The following is a 21,574-nucleotide window of genomic DNA, read 5'->3' on the forward strand; positions in this document are numbered from 1 at the left end:
GTTGAGCCCATCGTTGCAGCCACTGTGTCAGTCCATCTCATTGAGGGTCTTCCTCTCCTTCGCTAGCCTTCCACTTTACCAAGCATGATTTCCTTCTCCAGGGACTGGGCCCTCCTGAGAACCTGTCCAAAGTACTCCAGAAGAAGTCTCACCAAACTCACTTCCAAAGAGCATTCTGGCTGTACTTCTTCCAAGACAGATTTGTAAAAGGCTGTAAATCTTTACGGAAGCAGACTACCACATCTTTCTCCCGAGGAGTGGCTGGTGGATTGGAACCACTAACCTTCTGGTTAGCAGGTGAACATTTTAACCATTTTGCTACCATGGCCTTGGGAACCCTTTGGGGCAGTTCTACTCTGTCCTACAGAACCACTATGAGTTATAATCAGAAATAATTTCTGTGTTTTCCCATTTAATCCTCATAATCCTATGACATAGATTTTATTATCTCAGTTTTAAAGATGAAAGACGTCGATCTCAGAGGTGAAATAAAAGGAAACGTGGAGTCCCTTTCTTCAAGATTAACTTATTCTCCCAGCCAAAAAAGGCCCCCATGTCTCCCTTCTCTCAAAGATCCGCTCCTTGACTTGTTTCCCCTGCAAAAGCCCATTGTCCTTCTCTTCCCCTGCTTCAGCCGGTGTCTGGAAAGCTCTGTCTTGCTCGCACCCTCTGTATTCTCGCCTCCTTTCTCCCGTTGGCCACATGCAGTCAGGGTGCCCCTCCCGCAGTGACACACAAAGCCAGCCCCTTGGTCCCGAGCCAACTCAAACTTTGAATTGCTTTGAAGCCTTGGCTGCCTCCTCTTTAGAAACCCCTCCTGCCTTGATTTCTCAAGAAGAATTGATGTTGATGGGCATCTAGGTCATTTCCATCTTTTTGCTATTGTGAACAATGCTGTAGTGAACATGGGTATACATTTATCTAGTCGTGTGATGACTCTTATTTCTCTAGGATATATTCCTAGGAGTGGGATGGCTGGGTCATATGGTATTTCTATTTCTAGCTTTCTAAGGAAGTGACATATCATTTTCCAAAATGGTTGTGTCATTTTGCATTCCCACCAGCAGTGCATAAGAGTTCCAACCTCCCCACGGCCTCTCCAACATTTGTTATTTCCTGTTTTATTTATTTGTGCCAGTAATGCTGGGGTGAGATGGTATCTCGTGGTTTTGATTTGCGTTTCTCTGATGGCTAGAGTTCATGAGCATCTCCTCATGTGTCTGTTGGCCGCTCGAATGTCTTCTTTGGTGAAGTGTCTGTTCATATCCTTTACCCATTTTTTAATTGGATTATTTGTCTTTTCTTTGTCGAGGTGTTGGATTTTCTTACAGATTTTAGAGATTAGACCTTTGTCTGATTTGTAATAGCCAAAAAATTTTCCCAGTCTGTAGGTTCTCTTTTTACTCTTTTGGTGAAGTCTTTTATGAGCACAAATGTTTAATTTTTAGAAGATCCCAGTTATCATGGAGCCTTGTTTTTTGCCCATGCCTTCAGTGCAGCTTGGACCTCTTTCTTCAGTACCTTCGGTTCTTAATCGAATGCTACCTCTTGAAATGGTTGAATGTAAACCAATTCTTTTTGGTATAGTGACTCTGTGTATTCCTTCCATCTTCTCTTGATGCTTCTTGTGTTGTTTAGTATTTTCCCCAGAATCCCTCAATATTGCAGCTTGAGGCTTGAATTTTTTCTTCAGTTCTTTCACCTGGAGAAACACTGAGTGTGTTCTTCCCTTTTGGTTTTCCATCTCCAGCTCTTTGCACATATCATTATAATACTTTGTCTTCTCAAGCTGCACTTTGAAATCGCCATTCAGCTTTTTTATTTCATCAGTTCTTCCATTCACTTTAGCTGCTCTAAGTTCAAGGCAAGTTTCAGTCTCTTCTGACATCGATGTTTGTCTTTTCTTTCTTTCCTGTCTTTTTAATGACCTTTTGCTTTCTTTATGTATGATGCCCTTGATGTCTTCCTGGTCTTCAATCATTAGTGTTCAGTGCATCAAATCTATTCTTGAGATGGCCTCTAAATTCATGTAGGACATACTCAAGGTCGTACTTTGATTCTCGTGGACTTGTTTTCTTCGGCTTCAACTTGAACTTGCATATGAGCAATTGATGGTCTGCTCCACAGTTGGCCCCTGGGCTTGTTCTGACTGATGATATTGAGTTTTTCTATTGTCTCTTTCCATAGATATAGTCGATTTTATTCCTGTGTATTCCATCCCATGAAGCCCACATGTAGAGTCACTGTTCATGTTGTTGGAAAAAAAAAAAAGTATTTCCAGTGGATAAGTCTTTGGTCTTGCAGAACTCTATCATACAAATATCTGGTGTCATTTCTATCACCAAGGCCATATTTTCCAACTACTTATCCTTCTTTTTTTTCCTTCTTTGTTTTCAGCTTTTGCATTCCAATCAGCAGTAATTATCAGTGCATCTTGGTTGCATGTTTGACAAATTTCAGACCGTAGAAGTTGGTAAAAATCTTCAATGTCTTCATCTTTGGCCATGGTGGTTGGTACGCAAACTTGAATATTTGTATTAACTGGTCTTCCTTGTAGACGTATGGATATTATCCTATCACTGGCAGCATACTTCAGGATAGACCTCGAAATATTCTTTTTGACAATGAATGTGATGTCATTTCTTCTTCGATTTGTCATTACCTGCATAGTAGACCATAGAATTGTCTGTTTCAAAATGGCCAATACCAGTCCATTTCAGCTTACTAATGCCTAGGATATGAATCTTCAAGCGTTCCATTTCATTTTTGACAACTTCTAATTTTCCTAGATTTATACTTCACACATTCCACATTCTGATGATTAATGGTAGTTTGCAGTTACTTCTTCTAATTTTGAGCTGTGTCCATCAGCAAATGAAGGTCCCAAAAGCTTCACTCCATCCACGTCATTAAGGTCAACGCTCCTTTGAGGAGGCAGGTGGTCCCCAGTCATCTGTTGAGTGCCTTCCAACCTGAGGGGCTCGCTCTCCAGCACTATATCAGACAATGTTCTGCTGCCATTCAGAAGGTTTTCACTCTGCAGCTCTTTTAGAAGCAGGTCACCAGGTCTTCCTTCTGAGTCTGTCTTAGTCTGGAAGCTCACTGAAACCTGTCCACCATGGGCGACCCTGCTGGTATTTGAAATACTGGTGATATAGCTTCCAGCATCACAGCAACATGCAAGCCACCACAGTATAACAAACTGACAAATGAGCAGTGATATATATATATATATATATATATATATATATATATATATATATCACCATGGTGGACAGGTGATATAGAGATAGACACCTCTATTTCTATACATACATATCTTTATCTATAAATAGATTTTTATATTTTTCTAGATATATATATATACACACATAGATATAGATGGATGATAGATAGAGCTATCTCTGTATATATATCTTTATATGTATCTCTATCTATATATATAAAACACCATGACGTTTATTCTTAATTCCCTAACCGTCAGTCTTTTTCTTGTCCCTTGCCCCTTGTCCATATGAGTCTTCCAGACTGTCACCCTCTTGGACAACTACCTGGAGGATAACCTCACTGCTGTGTGAAGACTTGGTCTCAAGGCCAGGGGCCGTCTGGCGGGGCTGCAGGCAGGGCTTCTCTCTGGCCTCCAAGGATGTTCTCCAGGTGTACAATGAAACCGTTCCCCCACAGCCCCTTAATCGGCAGGAGCAGACGCCCCACCTCTCCTGGGTTCCCAGGGCCAGGATCCTTAACTAATCCTCTGCCCACCACCAGGGCTAGGTTCACAAGCTGCTATCTCAGCTGCTCATGCCAACATCTGCTGGTGATTTATGTGCTGAGCACCTCCAATACACACAGAACTGCGCTGTCACGTTCCGTCCCACTCAGCTTCTTGCCCCGTCCTTCCCCACACATCTGCATCTGTACCCCCCCAATTCTGTCCATTGCACCCCAGATTCCATTCCCTGGGAGTTGGCACGTCCGTCACTTGCTCTCAGTCAGGAACCTAACCTCTCCATCTAACAGGCTCTTCTGTTATTCAACATAGTAACAAGTTTAAGCCTCTCCCGATCTTTAAAAAATACTACCTGACTGTCAGTTTGTTGTCTTGTGGTGGCTTGCGTGTTGCTATGATGCTGAAAGCTATGCCACCAGTATTTCAAATACCAGCAGGGTCACCCATGGTAGACAAGTTTCAGCGGAGCTTCCAGACTAAGACAAACTAGGAAGAAAGGCCTGGCAATCTATTTCCAAAACTCAGTCAGTAAGGGCCCCTTGGAGCACAGCTGTCTAATCTATAACTGATCATGGGGATGATGAAAGACGAAGCAGTGTTTTTTTCCACCATGTTTGGAGTCACCATGAGACAGGGCCGACCCACAGCCGCTAACAACAACAACATTGTTATAATCACCAACTTTCTCACTTCCTTTCTCCCAGCACCACCTGTGCGCTGTGCTGCAGCTCATCAGAATTATCCTCTGGACATACTCTGTGCTCTCTTGGCTCTTGACCTCAATGCACGCTACATGAAATACCTTTCCCTCCCACCCCATGTCCCAGGCACCCAACGAGCCCGCTTCAACACTCCTCTCCACCTTGAGGGTGCCCTAGCCAGGCCTCCCCTTGTTAGACGGGCTCTTTCTCGTGCCTCCTACGTTTCTGTGCTTCCATCTATTTGAGCACAGATGACCTGGATATTCATGACCCATCCCTGGTCTTTCTGTCAGCTCCTTCAGGCTAGGACTTTGCCTTACTGAACGTGGCAATCCCAGCACCTACCACTTGGCAGGATAGTGAAATCAATAACCCGAAAACCCGTTGCTGTCGATTCGATTCCGACTCATAGTGACCCTGTAGGACAGAGTAGAACTGCCCAATAGGGCTTCCAAGGAGCACCTGGTGGGTTCGAACTGCTGACCTTTTGGTTAGCAGCCGAGCTCTTTCCCACTGTACCGCCAAGGCTCCAGGCTCAGTAAAGGCTGGTAGAATTAAGTAACAAATTGCACAGGGACACAGAGTAGAGATGTCATTGTTGTATGCCATCCGGTCAATTTTGGCTCATGGCGGCCCCATGTGACAGTGTAGAACTGCCCCATAGGGTTCCCCAGCTGTAATCTTTAAGGGAGCGGATCGCCAGGTCTGTCTCCTGCAGAGCCACTGGGGGGTTCAAACTACCAACTTTTCAATTAGCAGCTGAGTGCTTAACCATTGCACCACCAGGGCTCCTTAGAGTAAAGATAGTGTATAGATATGTCCCAAGTGGCCTGGGGCAGGGCTGGGTTAGGCCATGATCCTGAGGTAACTTTTTTTTTTTATAATTTATTTGTCGTTGTTGTTGTTGAGAGTATATACAGCAGAATATAAACCAGCTCAGCAGCTTCTGCACGTATAGCTCAGTAGCATTGATTCTTCAAGTCCTGCAGCCATTCTCACCTCCTTTCTGAGTTGTTCCTCCTCCATTAACATAAACTCACCGCCCCTAAGCTTCCTACCTAATCTTTCGAGTTGCTGTTTTAAATTTGATCTCTTATAGATCTTAAAAAAGCACATTGCTCAAGACAGACAATCTTTACTAGTTAAGCTAATGACTGTTTGGTTTTAAGAAGACTTCAGGGGACTGAGGTAATTATTAACAGCACCCTTGTTTACTTCCAAAACCCTGGTGGCGCGGTGGTTAAGACCTCGGCTGCTAACCAAAAGGCCGGTAGTTTGAATCCACCAGCCGCTCCTTGGAAACCCTATAGGGCAGTTCTACTCTGTCTTATAGGGTCACTGTGAGTCAGAATCGACTGGACAGTGATAGGTTTGGTGTTTACTCCCAAAAGTGTCTCCATTTGGATAATAAACTACAGACCACTCTAGCTATTTGAGCTATGATTCTTACATTATCAGACTCAACGCTCTCTGTTACGGATTGAATTGCATGCCCTCAAAATATGCGTTGAATTCCTGGCCCCTGTACCTGTGGATGGGATTCTGTTTGTAAATAGGATTTTCTTTCATTACATTAATGAGGTTATACCAATATAGTGTGGGTCCTAAACTTAATCACTTCTGAGTTATAAAACAGAGCTGAATAACTTTGGGGAGTAGCATCTGGAGTCTTAAAAGCTTGTGAGCGACCATCTAAGATACTCCACTGGTCTCACCCCGTCTGGAGCAAGGGAGAATGAAGAAAACCAAAGACACAAGGGAAAGACTAGTTCAAAGGCCTCCACCAGATTGAGTCCAGTACAACTAGATGGTGCCCAGCTACCACCATCAACTGCTCTGACAGGGATCACATAGAGGGTCCTGGACAGAGCTGGAGAAAAATGTAGAACAAAATTCTAACTCACACACACACACAAAAAAAGACCAGACTTACTGGTCTGACAGAGACTGTAGAAACCCCAACAGTATGGCCCTCGGACACCCTTTTAGTTCTGTAATGAAGTCACGCTGGAGGGTCGCCCTCCAGCCAAAGATTGGACAGGCCCAGAAAACGAAACAAGACTAAGTGGGCATACCAGCCCAGGGGCAAGGACAAGAAGGCAGGAGGGGACAGGAAAGCTGGTAATAGGGAACCCAAGGCTGAGAAGGGAGAGTGTTAACATGTCGTGGGGTTGGCAACCAATGTCACAGAACAATATGTATACTAAATATGTACTAATTATTTAATGAGAAGCTAGTTTGTTCTGTAAACCTTCATCTAAAGTACAATTTAAAAAAAAGCAAAGCTCCAAGATAATTCTTAGGTGAGAATTAGGGAAACTGTGTAATAATTGTTTACTTCATCTTCATTTTGTTAAGCAATGAAGAACCTTCATATTTAAAAACAGTATTTCTCAGATATTTATTATTGCATAATTAAAAGCCAAAAGTGAGGGGGGGAAAAAAAAACAAGGACCAGGATACACAAGAGACATACACACAGACACACACACGGGTGAAGACAGACAACGTGTGAGAATCATCTATAAACCAAGAAAGACTAAGGAACTCCCAGGGTTACCAACAAGGAAAGGGTCAGTGTGGCTGAGACCCTGGTTTGGCCTTCTAGTCTCCAGACTGTGAGAAAATACAGGTCTGCTCTTTAAAGACACCCACTTGTGGTATTTCTGTTTCAGCAGGGCCAGGTAATTTCAGGAACCCCTGGGTGATGCAAATGGCTAAACGCTTGACTACTAACCAAAAGGTTGGCAGTTCGAACCCACAAGAGGTGCCTCAGAAGAAAGGCCTGGCTATCCGCTTCCAAAAGGACATAGCCTTGAAAACTCCCATGTAGAGTAGTTCTACTCTGCAACACACGAGGTTGCCATGAGTTAGAATTGACTCAGCGATAACTGGTGTTTTTTTTTTTTTTTGGTTTAGATAGCTAAGACACTCCCTTTGTTTAACAACTATTTTGGGATGCCCTACTTATTTTTAAATGAGACTGATAGATAAAAGAACCTGCCAATGATATAATTTCCAAATAATCAATGTTGTTGTTGTTGTGTACCCTAAATGGAATGCTAAATGTCTGTCCCTCCCTGCTCCCATCTCATCCATGATGGCAGCTTGGAGAAGAAGCTGATGTTCCATGCCACAGGGCAGTACAGGTGCCAAGCCCCAGACTTGGAGAGGCTGAAGGAGGAGAGGGGCAGGAGCTGGAGGAGCTGTGGGTCGGGGGAGCCAACCCATGCAGCAAGGTAAGCTGAAAGATTTAAATTTTTGGATGAAATATTTGAATGGAACTTTTATATGTTTATCAATACATGTGTTATGGATTGAATTGTGTTCCCCAAAAATATGTGTTATAAATTCTACTATACCTGTGGTTATAATCCCATGTGGGAATAGGTTTTCTTTGTTATATTAATAAGGCAGTATCAGTGTAGGGTGTGTCTCAAATCAATGTCTTTTGAGATATATAAAAGAGCAGGTTTTAAGCAAGCAGCAAGCAGGCCAAGGTGGAGGAAGGCAGACGCCAAGCCACATGAGGATCACCAAGGAACCAAGAAACAAGCTAATTAGAGGCAAAGACCTTCCCTCAGAGCAGACGGAGAGAGAGAGCCTCACCCTAGAGCCGGCACCCTCAGACAGCCTTCTTAAACTGTGGGAATATAAATTTGCTTGTTAAGGCCACCCACTTGTGGTATTTCTGTTGCAGGACTAAATAACTAATATTACATGGAAAATAGCCATCTGTTTTTAAACGATGTAAGAAAAATTCACACATACATTTAGGAAAATTTCACAGAAGCTTTCCTAGACCCATGGCCGCCCTAATAAAAACGTGTTTTCTCAACAGTTGACTCTTCAGCATATCTTGACTACTCTCTGGCTCTCTACAGACAATATTATTTGCTAACATTCAAAAGTTTAAATAAATTACTTTATCCATGGAAATATTTTACTGGAAAAATAATTGGCAAAATCCAGAAGGACAAATTCTTCAAGACAAGCAATCCAGTTTCTTCAAACAACAACAGAAATTCCAAGACAAAAAGAGAGACTCGAGGAAACCTGAAGAGGTCTCAACCAAATCGCTTGCGTGGCCCCTGTTTGGATTCAGAGCCTAACAAACCAACTAAACAAAGACATTTTTGAGACAACTGAGACTGTTGAAGCATTGACTTGATTAATCGGTGCTATTAATGTTTTAGGTGTGACAATGGTATTGTGCTTCTGTTGTTGGTGTTCTTATATTTCAGAGAAATATTCAAAAAAATTTTTGGATAAAATGATAGGATATCCACCACGGAAAGGTTTGGCCTAGCCCATAAGAACACCCAAAAAATTCATTGCCATTGAGTCAATTCTGACTCATAGTGACCCTATAGGACAGAGTAGAACTGCCCCATAGGGTTTCCAAGGCTGAAATCTTTATGGAAGCAGACTGCCCCATCTTTCTCCACCAGGGCAGCTGGTGGGTTCGAACCTGCTGATCTTCTTTGGTTAGCAGCAGAGTGCTTAACCACTGTGCCACTAGGGCTCCTACCCCATTGGTACATAACCAAAAACACAAAACCCACTGCTGTCAAGTCCATTCTGCCTCATAGCAACCCTATAAGAGAGAGCAGAACCACCCCATAGAGTTTCCATGGAGTGCCTGGTGGATTCGAACTGCTGACCTTTTGGTTAGCAGCCAAAGCTCTTAACCACTACTCCACCAGGGTTTCCCATGGGTACACAGAGTTTAAATATACTAATCCCTCTTTGTTTAGATTTGGAAGCATCCATTATTAAAATAGTTTTTAAAATTAAGTGCAAAAATAAGCACCGCTGCACCTTTCAGCCAAAGATTAGACAGGCAGTGGTTAAGAGCTCGGCTGCTAACCAAAAGGTTGGCAGTTCGAATCCACCAGCTGCTTCTTGGAAACTCTATGGGACAGCTCTGCTCTGTCCTATAGGGTGGCTATGAGTCAGACTTGACTCGACAGCAACGGGATAGAACAAACAATAACACACATGAACAGTCAAGTATAAGAGACCAAATGGGCAACATCTGCCCAAAAGCAAAAACAGAAGAAGGCAGGAAGGGTCAGGACAATCAGACAAATGGACAGGGGAACCCAGGGTAGAAAGGGGGAGTGTGCTGATACATTGCAGGGATTGCAACCAATGCCACAAAACAATTTGTGTTTAAATTTTTTCATGGAAAATTAATTTGTGCTGTAAACTTTCACCTAAAACAATAAAATTTTTTAAAAAGCACTGCTTCAAATATGGCACAATATATCTTCAACAACAGATACCACAGATAACACAATAATAAAACTTACCTTAATTTAAGAACTACTGGGCATGAACCAAAAACCACACCCACTGTGGTCGAGTCGATTCCAATCCATGGCAACCCTGTAGGACGGAATAGAACTGCCCCATAGGGTTTCCAAGGAGCAGCTGGTGGATTTGAACTGCCAGCCTTTTGGTTAGCAGCTGAGCTCTTAACCACTGCTCCAGCAGGGCTCCACTGGTCATAGAGATGGCTTTAAATCTAGATACAGTTATCAATAGCAAATTTGCAGTCTCTGAAGAAAAGGAAATCAGTGTTTAATTGCAATGCTCTCTTTACCTGGATTTGGGACTAGAAACTGCCTGACTTGTTGAATAAATCATAACTGTTTCAAAATTATTACTTACTGATTTCTGTAAGCACACTCTGTGTTCTAGGAACAAACAAGAAAAAGGAGTTTATATTCAGGTATTTCTGCTATCAGCATCCATTTTAACATGCAAGCCTTGATGTTGCTAAGGTAACTGAGTAACAGAAGCCTGGTGCCGAGCTGAACTTTAATACTAGGTTCTCAAAATGTTTTTCTTTTCCTTAACTAACTTCTCCTCCTTTGGGGGAAATTTTGGTATTATTAGCCAACACCTATTTAAATTCTTTCCAGCTAGTGCTGTGTATAAACCAGAAAAAACAAACCCACTGCCTTCCAGTCAGTTCCGACTCATAGAGACCCCATAGGGCTTCTGAGGCTGTAAATCTCTGCAGGAGCAGGCTGCCACGTCTTTCTCCCTAGGAGCTCCTGGTGGTTTCGAACAGCCGAACTTTGCATTAGCAGCCAACCCTTTTAGCCACTGTGCCACCAGGGCTTCTTGGCGATGTGTATAGAATCAATGAACTCTTTAAACTCATCTAAATAATTTCAGTGCTGATATGAAAAAACTAAGCCATTAAGACTAAGTCATTTTTATAAAAATTGCAGGATGGTGAGATTAGCAATTAGAGCAAGATAAATATTTGGATACAAAGCAGATATTTATTTGGAGAGAAATTTCTGAAGCTTCTTCCTAAGTTCTAGAGGAACGAGATCCAGGAGTCCACCACACTTCCAATAAAATGCAGCGGAGGACAGGAGTTTTATCTGGCTCCTAGTCTTGTTAGAGGAAACCCTGGTGGCATAGTGGTTAAGTGCTATGGCTGCTAACCAAAGGGCTGGCAGTTAATATCTGCCAGGTCCTCCTTGGAAACTCTATGGGGCACTTTTACACTGTCCTGTGGGGATGCTATGAGCTGGAATTGACTCCGCCGCACTGGGTTTGGTTTTGGTTGGTTTAGTCTTGTTAGGGGCCTGTGGAGTCTATTTTCAATTTATAGTGGCCTCATAGGACAGAGTAGAACTGCCCCATAGGGTTTCCAAGGCTGTAATCTTTATGGAAGCAGATCACCAGAAGTCTTCTGTGGAGCTGCTGAGTGTGTTCCAACCCTCAACCTTTCAGTTAGCAGCCCAGCGCTTAACCATTACCACCAGGGCTCCTTAGATGTTTAGTATCTCTTGGAAACAGACCAGTATCACCTAAGGCACACTCAGAACTAACCCTCCCCACCGGCTTCGCCATCGCCTCCATGTCCCTCTCCCTGGGCCTGGGCATGTCATCACCCTCACCCCTCGGGCCGGGGGAACGCTGGGAGGGTTGCCTGGGTTCTTGTGGACTGCGAAGGAGACAGGAGGTCAAATACGCAGGGGCGGGACAGCGCACGGGCTCTCCTGGGAAGCCGACCCTAGACTAGAGTCCGACGCCCCGAGTGGGGTCCTGTCCCGGCCGCCACCTTCCCGTGCCTCCGCGGCGCCCTCAGGGGCGCCAGAGCCCGCGCGGCCACAGAGGTGAGAGGGAGGGGGCGCGCCGGGACCCGTGGGCCTCGGCCTTCGCGACCCGAGAGGGGAAGACCCAGGAAAGAGGGGAACCGGCACGAGAGGGCGTTTCTGGGGGGGGGGGGGGAAGGTGCGCAGGAAGGAGGGAGAGTGGGCGTAGGGGGTTACGAGTAGGGGGCCGGCAGGAGGGTCGGGAAGAGGGGCCCAGGAAGGAAGGGAACTGGGCGGGAGACGGGAGCCGGGGCAGGAGAGGGTCCAGGAAGGGGGAGGCGCGGACGCCGGTGCTGTTGAGGTTCAGAAACCAGACAGGCAGGTCCCTTGCGGGCAGCGCCCAGGAACCTGCGGAGGGCTCGTCACTTCTCTGAGTTGTTAGATCTCTGTAATGAGGACTCTTTAAGGAGTCTCTGGGTGGCAAAGGGCTAAGAGCTTGACTAGGAGCCAAAAGTTGGCGATTCAAACCCACTCAGAGGTGCCTGGGAGGAAAGGCCTGGAGACTGGCTTCCGAAAGTCAGTCTTGGAAACCCTGTGGAGCAGCTCTGCTCTGCGCACATCAGGTCGCCAGGAGTCGGAATCCATTCAATTGGCAACCAGCACAGACAACACCGTGGAATTCCGTGGTGCCCGCTGCTGTGAGAGCTGGAGGGGCACCCATACCAGCCGCAGAGAGCCGTCGCTGTTGTCACTATTATTATTAGCTGGGAGGGCCCGAGGGGTCGTTTTTCCTCGGTTTCCTCCGGCCCTCCAGCCTCTGCGGGCCTCCAGGCAGCCTTCCAGCCCCGCGTCCGAGGCGGCCAGGCATCCAGCCCAACAGGAGATGAGCCCGAGGATCAAAGACGACCCTGCGCGCAAATCGGAAACCAGAACCCTGCCCACTGGGGTTTAAAGCGGGCGCACGTCTTCAGATAGGAGCCGGGACCCCAGAGACACCGGGGCCACCTGCGCAGAGCTGCAGCCGGGAGCGGGCCTGGGAGCCACAGCGGCCTCGCGCAGTGCGTGATCCCAAGGCGGCCAGAGCCTATAGCCCCTCGGCGCACGACGCTTCAGGGCTCGCCGTCTGCGCATTCCGGTGGCCGCAAGGCCAGGGACGCGCCGGCCGGGCCAGCATCTAGGGCCCAGCAATGTTCGTCGTAACTGAAGCGGTCACAGCGGTCCAAGCATCAGTCGGTTATCGAGTCGGGCAGAGGACCCCACGAGGGCCCCACTGGAAGGCCTGACCTGTCGGTAGATCTCCGCGTGACGCGCCAAATCCGTTGCCATCAAGCTGAATCTGACTCATGGCGACCCGGTGCGTTACAGAGTAAGACTGCTCCATAGGGTTTTCTTGGCTGCAATCTTTACCGATCGGAGCCCTGGTGGTGCAGTGGTTAAAGCGCTGGGCTGCTAACCGAAAGGTGAGCGAGTTTAATCCACCAGCCACTCTGCCAGAGAAAGATGAGGCAGTCTGCTTCGCAAAGATTTACAGCCCTGGAAACGCTATGGGGCGGTTCTACTCTGTCCTATAGGAGGTTTGTGATCAGTCAGAATTGGCTGGATGGCACTGGGTTTGGTAATCTTTGCCCAGGCCAATTGCCAGGCCTTCCTCCCTGGCATCACTGTGTGGGCTCCAACACCAGCCTTTAGGTTAGCAGAAAACAAAGTTTAATTTACTCTGCCACTGAATCCATGTTTTCTTTGACAATTCTTGGTTTGGTGTAGTTTCATTAGGTAAAAATTAGGAGCTTTGGGGCAGGCTTGTGGCTGTGCTGGTCCGGACTGTGGAAGGAAAACAGGCCGGTGTCTCCTGCGGGAGCCGAGGGCGCCAGGAGACCTGAGAGGCTGCTGTGGGCTCAGCCGCCGCAGGTCCTAGGCACTCAGACCAGGTTTGTTGACTGAACAAATGCAAGAACACATGCCCAGAGGCATTTTTGCAAAAAGGGCATCTGGGAAATGAAGCTGAGCGGCCTAGAACTTGGCATGAAATAGCCCTTCCCCCATTCTGGGTTTGTTTCCAAATCCTTAGGAATCCTGGTGGCACATCAGGTTAAGTGCTCAGCTGCTAAGGGAAAGTTTGGGAGTTTGAACCACCCAGTGGCTCTGAGGGAGAAAGACCTGGCGATCTGCTCATGGAAAGATTGCAACCTAGAAGACTCTGTGGGGCACTTCTGCGCTGTCACACAGGGTCACCGGAGTTTAGCACCCAACAAGGGCTGCCCTAAACCAAAACCAAACCAGTCTGGTTAAGTCCATTACAACTCATGGTGACCCCATGTGTTACAGAGTAGAACTGCTTTATAGGGTTTTCTTGGCTGTAATCTTTATGAAAGCAGATCACCGGGCCTTTCTTCCATGGTGCTGCTGGGTGGGTTCAAACTACCAACCTTTTGGTTAGTAGACAAGACAAATCGTTTGTGCCACCCAGACACCTAGGGTTGCCCTACAGCTGGGGAAAAAAAAAAAAAAAAAAAAAACTCCATCTGAGGGTGAGACAGCTGGGAGACTCCCAAGCCCCTGAACTCATGGTTGGGCAAAGCCTGGGGAAGACGAGTAGCGATGAAGGATGGAGGGGAGAAGGGGGCATTTGGTCGCAGCAGTGTGAGGACAGCATCTATGTGAGCAACTGCTGGTGCCACCAGAGAAGGCTGCCTGTGGGGGCGGGGAGGAGGGAGTAGAACCATGAGCCCGGGTCCTGCGGCTACCAAGGCTTGTACTTGGGAACCTTCCAGAACGGCCCCCAGAACCTGGAAATCACAAGGCTGGAGGGGGCAAGGATCTCTGGCAGGTGTACCAAGAAGCTGAGGGTGATGGGGATGTCCACGTGATGGAGGCAAGAAGCTGGAGTGGAAACCAACCAGTTGAGTGGCTGTATAAACGTGTCTCCGTGTTTTCTCTGCCTCCCGAAATGCGAAATCCATACTTGGTGGTAGGGGCGGGTTACTCCTTAAACAAGGTACCACCGGTGTACATAAAGCAAGTTACACCGGTTTACAAAAGGCAAGGTACCCACAGGCTTACCTGTGTTTATTTACTATAAATCTGTAGTGAACAAGTTCACATGGGCTTCACCACTTTTTGACCTGGCAAATAACAGGTGAATTGTTCACTACAGGTTGGTAAATACACACAGTAAGCCCATGCGGACATTGGTTATTGCATAATCCGGACCTGTTGGGGGCACAGGGGAGGAGAGACTTTCTCGCCGGCACAGAACGATTCCCCAAAAAGCAGCACAGGTTGCTATTCTTTTGAAACATGAACACTGTTCAGGAAAGGGGGAGCCCAGGCTCCCCTGAAAGTTGCTTTCTTTGCAGGGAGGATGTTGTGATTGGCACCTTCGCCTTGTTTCCCTCGCACCCAGGCACCTGAAGCCAGGCATAGTGAAACCTTTCTGGTTACAAAGTGCTTTGAGACATTAACTCTTTTTTTTGGGGGGGGGAGTCCTTTCTGTTCTAAAGAAGGCATGCGGGGGCACTAGAAGGTACCTGCCTGGAGAGAGATTTTTTAAAATTGGGAATGTCCGTTGGAAACAGTCCCTTTGACGCTATTTCCCTTTGCTTCTCTTTTCTCTGGGTCTGGTTTTGAAAAGTCTAATGCTTTCTGAAAAATATTACTTTTATTTCCCTCAAATAAATATTGGCCAAATTGATATCAAATCATCTTCCACCTTACTAATGAGAAAAATCAGCACTTTTGGAAAGGAGGAAAATAAATGGAAGGTATAGTTATATTTCACCCAATTCTTTTTCTTTTTGAGGTTTCATAAATACTAAATCTCATATTTTAAAAGCCAAGACTGGGTCAATTTCAAGTATTTGGCATTTTGTTAGCCTTATCGAACATGATTTGTTTCTGATTTCCATAATGAACCTGAATGGCAAACGTATATTGTTTAAATCACTGAAAGAGTATAATGTAAAAGTCAGCTCAATTTAGAAAGTGAATGATGAGAATAGAAAATAAACGATGTAGTGATTTATCACGTTTATTTAGACTGGATTCCTAGGTTTAATTTGAATCCCTCTCCACGGAAGACGTCACATTAGATACACAGATAAGAAATGAATGTTCTGAAATTCATTATTCTAATTATAGTATATATCATTTCAGGAAGACCCTGAGGGCATAAGCGTTTCGCACTGGATTTGGGAAAAATACTTGCAATTCCAAGGGAGCGAAGGAGGGGAAATGTGTTACACACTGGACATCGCATTTTCTTTGCTTTTCTTTGAACCAGAACAGAATACCCCACTCACGTTCATAGTTCTTGGGAAATATGCAAACAGCAGAAGCCGCGGAAGTCACAGCTGGAGGCAGGAAAAGGCGACACTACGATCAGGTTGTCCTCCAGGGGACGAAATCCAATTTTTCGTTTGTAAACATTTTGCCGCGAACAGAAACCACCACGCACTCTCCTGGTTCGGGCAGCGCAGGTGGGGCTTGAAGTGGAGAGCAGCGAATGGAGGGGACCCCAGTCTCGCTGCCCTCCCACCTGGCTCCTGGTGCACCCCGGGACAGGGTGAGGTGCTATTCAAAAGGCTGGCGAGGTCCCCTCTCCGTCCGCAGGAGCCCCCAGGGGCATCAGCCTGGAACTCTCTGCCCCAGGCTGACACCCCAGCAGCGCCGCGGCGGCGGACAGGTGGCGGCCCAGCAGCGCGCCCTTGGCGGAAGCGCAGCCGTCGGCCCGGCCCTGCTGCAGAATCGTCCGGGCGGCGGCGGCGGCGGCGGATACGTGCAGCCAGGGCGCAGCGGCCTGGGGATGCGCCAGGCACGACGGGCGCTGCAGCAGGTGGCAGTAGCCCCACGGGGCGGGGGGCAGACTCTGCACGGCGCCGGCGCCCCCTGCCCTGACCCCTTGCATGATGCTCTCGATGCTGAAGGATGTGCACCCGCCCCCTGGCCGCGCCGCCGACGCCTTCCCCTCCACCCTGGTCCAGGAGCTCAGCGACAGCTGCTGCGGCGGGAGGGCGCCAGGGGTTCCCAGGGCAGCCCCCTCCGCGTTCCCGGGCGCCTGGGCGCAGGCGGGGGGCGGGAGCAGCAGGTAGCGGATGGGGAGCGGGTGCAGCAGAGCACACGGGCGGCGCCCGGCAGCGGCAGAGTAGGGCCCGGGGCCCGGCGGCGTCGGGGCTGGGGGCGCGAGCGGGAGCCCCGGGGGCGGGCAGGGCAGTGCTGCGAGCGGTGCGCAGGGCGGGTGCGCCCCCGGGGGCTGCTGGGCGCGCTTGAAGCGCTTCCTGCGCCGGAGGAAGCTGCCGTTGTCGAACATGTCCTGCGAGGCGGGGTCCAAGCTCCAGTAGCTGCCCTTGCCCGGGTGGCCCGGCTCCCGGGGGATCTTGACGAAGCAGTCGTTGAGCGACAAGTTGTGGCGGATGCTGTTCTGCCAGGCGGGGAACCTGCGGCGGTAGTAGGGGAAGCGGCCGCGGATGAAGGCGCAGATGCCGCTGAGCGTGAGGCGCTGGCGCGGGCTCTGCAGGATGGCCATGGTGATGAGCGCGATGTACGAGTAGGGTGGCTTTGCCCGCGGCAGGGCGTCCCCGGAGGCAGCCGCGCTCCCCGCCGGGGCCTTCGACTTGCTGTCAGACTCCGAGGCGGCGCCCGGACCGCAGGCGCCCTTGGTGCGCTCCCGGGGACGCGCGCCCTGCCGCCGGGGCGAGGCCAGTTGCGGAGGGAACGGCTGGCTCTCCTTGGCCTCCTCCTCGCCCTCATCCTCCTCCCCCAGGATGTCGACCTCGCCGTCTTCCCCGTCCGAGCCCGGGAGGCGCTTGACTCTGGGCAAGTTCATGGAGGAACCAGTCGTGGAGATGCTGACGAGGTGGCGGCCGCTCACCTGGCTTAGGACCGGGGTGCGCTAGAAGCCAGGGAGAAGAGCGGACGCCAGGGGCTACTCTTGTAGGTGTCCTTTCCTTCTACTGGTTCCTCCTCTTTTCCAACAGCGTCTTGCAGAGATTCACTTGGCCTTTTATTAAAGCCTCGTTGAGTCCCTCCCGGCGTGGTGGATTCCCCGTTATGTCCCTCTTCCCTTATCTCCCCTGGCGTTGTCCCTATACCCTCCCCCACCCCCCACGGAGTCCAAAGATGAGGGTCCGCTGCACAAACACTCCACCAGGGAAGAGCCCTCGGTCCCCTCCTCCGCTCACCCACCCGCCACCCAAGAAGACGCTCCAGGCGGCTGGGGCTTGGCCAGCCAATCCGGACCCCGTGTGGTACAGGGTTTGCTAACACTTTTTAAATGGCTAGAAATAAATAAACAAAAGACTGGGAAAACAAGCTATTCAGCAATGTATGGCACATCCATATGCGGGCCTCCCCCCTGGAGTATACATATTGGGGGGCGGTGGGGCGGTTAGGCAGTAAAAGTATGGTTTTGTGTTTCATAGCTGGTTAACCGCCCATTTTCCCTGGTGGATTATGTCCCCGCCCACAATGCGCTGAAATAGTTTGACGTTCTCACTGCATCCCTGGGTCAGGGGGGCGTTGCGGTGTCCCTACCAGCCTCTACCCAGCTCCCCCAAATCTTCTCCCTGACTCCTTTTCAGAAAAGGCTGAACTGTCCTGGGTTAAGTTGTGGAAACTCAGGGTGGCGGGAAGGCACGAGGCCCCTTACAGCGGCGATTCTCAGACTTTTTGGAACATTTAACCACAGAAGGAAATAAGTTTTTATACCACGATCCTGCACACACAGACATGTAGAGCTAAAATGGGCTTCAACAAAGGATATACTTACACTAAGTGGTTGCTGATATCTATATAATGTAACGGCTATGGCCAACTAGATTTCTCCAAATACTAACATTCACTCCCCTGACAGCCCTGTAACCAGATTTTTAGATTGGCTTCACTTAAATCAGACCTGAGACTGAAGTAGCAGCCCACAGGAATAATGTTACATAAATAGACTCCTATTTATGTAACAAACATTAAATTCTATTCCTCTTGGTACAAATGGTTAAGCATCTAAGGGTTGGCTGTTCAAATCCACCCAGAGACACCTTGGAAGAAAGGTCACTGCCTTGAAAACCCTGTGGAGCAGCTCTACGCTGCACACAGGGGGTCGCTGTGAGTGAGAATCAACTTGACAGCAACTAACAACAGCAGTAAAATAGTGGCCCACATGCTCATTTATCATTTAAAGCTCTCCTATCTCTGAAAAGAATTTGAGGTGGCATCTAATAAAAACGCAGTTATAAAAAGATATTGTATTAGGCCGTCAATTGCCACACAGTAAACCTTCCCTTTGTGTTTGTAAGATGACAACGAATTTTCAGTGAGAAATCAGCAGTCAGCTAAAAGGGCAAAAAATAGTTCTCTTAAAGTAGCTAGTGCCTTCAGGATAAGATTTGGAAAACAGCTTTTTTTGCAAGTTTTTAAACCTTACCCTCTACCCCTGCGGTTTTTACCCTCTGAGGCTCCCAGTCAAGTGCAGCGGGAAGCAGGACACACAGAAGGCTTGGGGCCTAACAGATTTGGGTTGGGATCCCACACTGACCAGCCACCAAGGTGCTATGAATACTTAGTTCCGGGAGGGCCAGGACAGGTGTCCTGTCTGACTTTTATGTCCCTGACGCTCTCCCTCCACCCCTGCAGGTAGGACGTTTCTTCCATTAGCACTGGAGTCCTTTCCCCGAAAAGGGAGTACTGTTAGCTTGCCTGGAGTCAACTTCTCTGGGGATTTGGGTAATTAAAAAATGAAAGCACAGAATTTAAGGAAGTGCATAAAAAACAACTTGACAACAAACAAACCATATTGACAGGGGTACCTCACAGGGCAGAGGAGCCAAGGAGCTCCCAAGGGCCAAAGCTGGAGCAATGTGAGCAACAAAATAAATAATGTAGTACTCCATTACAACCCAAGTCTGAAATAAATCTCCGTGAGTCCAGAATGCCAGATATGAGTGAATAAATGAGTAAATGGGGGAGAAGAGCAAACCTCTTGTGCAGAACCCCAAGTGAGTAAGACAGAGAAGCATTACCCCCACCCATAGGTGTGGGCTGTGCAGTGCCACCCTCCCAAGAGGAGGGTCTGGAAAGGGAGAGAGCTGGCCACACCACCTCAACCAGCAGGTCAAGGTTAGTATCTGCAGTGGGAAGTCATGCTGAGAGCATGTACCTCTGATGAGGTGAAAATAGCACTTTACCTCTGTGGTCCTCTTCCCCTGAAACGATAACCCAGGTTTATCATGAGGAAAACATCACACAAACCCCAATTGAGGTGCATTCTACAAAATCCCTGACCAGGGCTTCTCAAAACTGCCAACGTCATCAAGAACAAGGATGGGCTGAGAAGCTGTCACAATCACGCAGAGCCTAAGGAGAGGAGGAGAGCCAAATGTGATTTGAGTCCTGGAGGGATCTGGGGACAGAAAAAGCCCATGCGGTAAAAACTAAGGAAACTGGGAGAAACTGTGGACTTGAGGTAACAATTATGTATCAGTATTTGCTAATTGTGACAAGCGCACTATGCTAATGTAAGGAGCCCTGGTGGTACAGTGAAGTGCCCGGCTGCTAACCCAAAGGTCGGTGGTTTGAACCCACCAGCTGCTCCTCAGTAGGAAGATGTGGCAGTCTGCTTCTATAAACATTACAGCCTTGGGAACCCTATGGGGCAGTTCACTCTGTCCTATAGGGTCATTATGAGTGGCAATCGACTCGATGGCAGTGGGTTAGGTTTGTTTTTTTTTAGTGGCACAATGGTTATGCATTTGGCTGCTAACCGAACCTCAGCAGTTTGAACCCTCCAGTCCATTCGTGGGAGAAAGACCTGGCAGTCTACTCCCGTGAAGATGGCAGACTTGGGACCCTATGGGGCAGCTCTGCTCTGTCCTAGAGGGTCACCAGGAGTTGAAAACGGCTCAACAGCAATGGGTTTTCAAATATATTAATAGGGAATCTGTGTGGGGGGAGCATTCTGGGGGAACTCTGTACTATCTACTGAACTTTCCTGTAAATCTAAAACTGTTCTTATAAAAAGCCTATTAATACAATTTCAGTAATTAAGCATGGAGGAAAAAACAAACACCAGAAACAAAAGGCCCTAACTACCAACAAGTAGAAACGGCCTGAATGCCATCAACTGAGGAATAGATAAACAAAATGTGGCTTAGTCATACAATGGAATATTATTTACCAGTAAAAAGGAAGTACTGATACGCGCTATGACATGGAACACGAAGAGAAAGCAGCCAGTCACAGAAGACCAGGTACTGTACGATTCTACTTACAGGAAACGTCCGGAGCAGACAAATCCAGAGACAGAAAGTGGATTAGTGGTTGCCAGGGGCTGGGGCAAGGGGGAATAGGGGTGGCTGCTGTGGGTATGGGGTTTCCTTCTGGAGGGATGAAAATGAAAATGGCCTGAGACAGTGATGATGGCTGCCCAACTGTGAATATACTAACCACCACAAATTGTACACTTTTAAAGGATGAATTTTATGGTATATGAGTATCTTAGTAAAGTTGTTATGAAAAATACATCAATGTTAAAACAAAGAGGTGTACCAAGAAAAACTAAATTGAATACTTTGGAAAGACTCTGTCATGGCACAATGCTTGAAAAGATGAAAGGCACTCTTACTATTCCATCTCATCAATTCCCTGGCGTTGCTTGGGAATCAAAACAGTCTTACTTTGTAGTTTCTGCAACATTTAACAGGAGGCCTATCACATTGCAGCCACTCAGGAAATATTCGGTGACTTCTTTCCTACTGCCGGGTAGGTCCTTCTCAGCAAACCTATCAGGGACTCACAAGACGCCATCCTAGTCTTTGGTCAACAACAGCAGTAGGAGGTACGGCTGAGTCTAGTGTTAAGTGTAACTCTGAGAAAACGAAATCTAGTATTTCTTTCTCAGAAAAGCAGGACAAGTTGCTGGACATTCAAAGCAAAGTTCACGTCTCTAACATCACCTTCCCCAATGCATGGCATTTCTACATCTGGGAAAGTGATTTCAAAGCAGTTAGAAAGTTCTCCCCCCTACACAAGTAATCCAAAGGAAACAATGGTTAAACACGAAGAGAGCAACCAAGCCCATAAATGTTACGTTT

General features: G+C 47.8%; 1 protein-coding gene across 2 annotated transcripts; it reads right to left on the reverse strand.

The window, feature by feature from the left end:
* Positions 1–14,977: 14,977 nt before the first annotated feature.
* Positions 14,978–17,571, reverse strand: LOC100674099 (forkhead box protein D4-like). 2 transcript variants are annotated; one of them, XM_064290914.1, is made up of 3 exons: positions 16,509–17,571; positions 16,303–16,477; positions 14,978–16,246 (listed from the first exon to the last, which is right to left on the reverse strand). In XM_064290914.1, the coding sequence occupies exons 1-3, from the start codon at positions 17,314–17,316 to the stop codon at positions 16,069–16,071; spliced, it is 1,161 nt and encodes a 386-aa protein (XP_064146984.1). In that variant the 5' UTR covers positions 17,317–17,571; the 3' UTR covers positions 14,978–16,068. The 2 variants fall into 2 exon arrangements, with proteins under 2 accessions (XP_064146984.1, XP_023395174.2); XM_023539406.2 differs by having other exon boundaries at positions 14,978–16,477.
* Between the last annotated feature and the right edge of the window lie 4,003 nt (positions 17,572–21,574).

This window comes from Loxodonta africana, chromosome 9 (genome assembly GCF_030014295.1).
Source record: "Loxodonta africana isolate mLoxAfr1 chromosome 9, mLoxAfr1.hap2, whole genome shotgun sequence".
Lineage (NCBI taxonomy): Eukaryota > Metazoa > Chordata > Mammalia > Proboscidea > Elephantidae > Loxodonta > Loxodonta africana.

What these genes read in the sequence shown, in the direction of transcription:
- LOC100674099 (XM_023539406.2), bottom strand. Translation starts at nt 17,316, where the DNA reads ATGAACTTGCCCAGAGTCAAGCGCCTCCCGGGCTCGGACGGGGAAGAC. An exon ending in GGCTGCCCTGGGAACCCCTG is followed by an intron (nt 16,478 to 16,508) that starts GCGCCCTCCCGC and finishes GCTGTCGCTGAG; the next exon opens with CTCCTGGACCAGGGTGGAGG.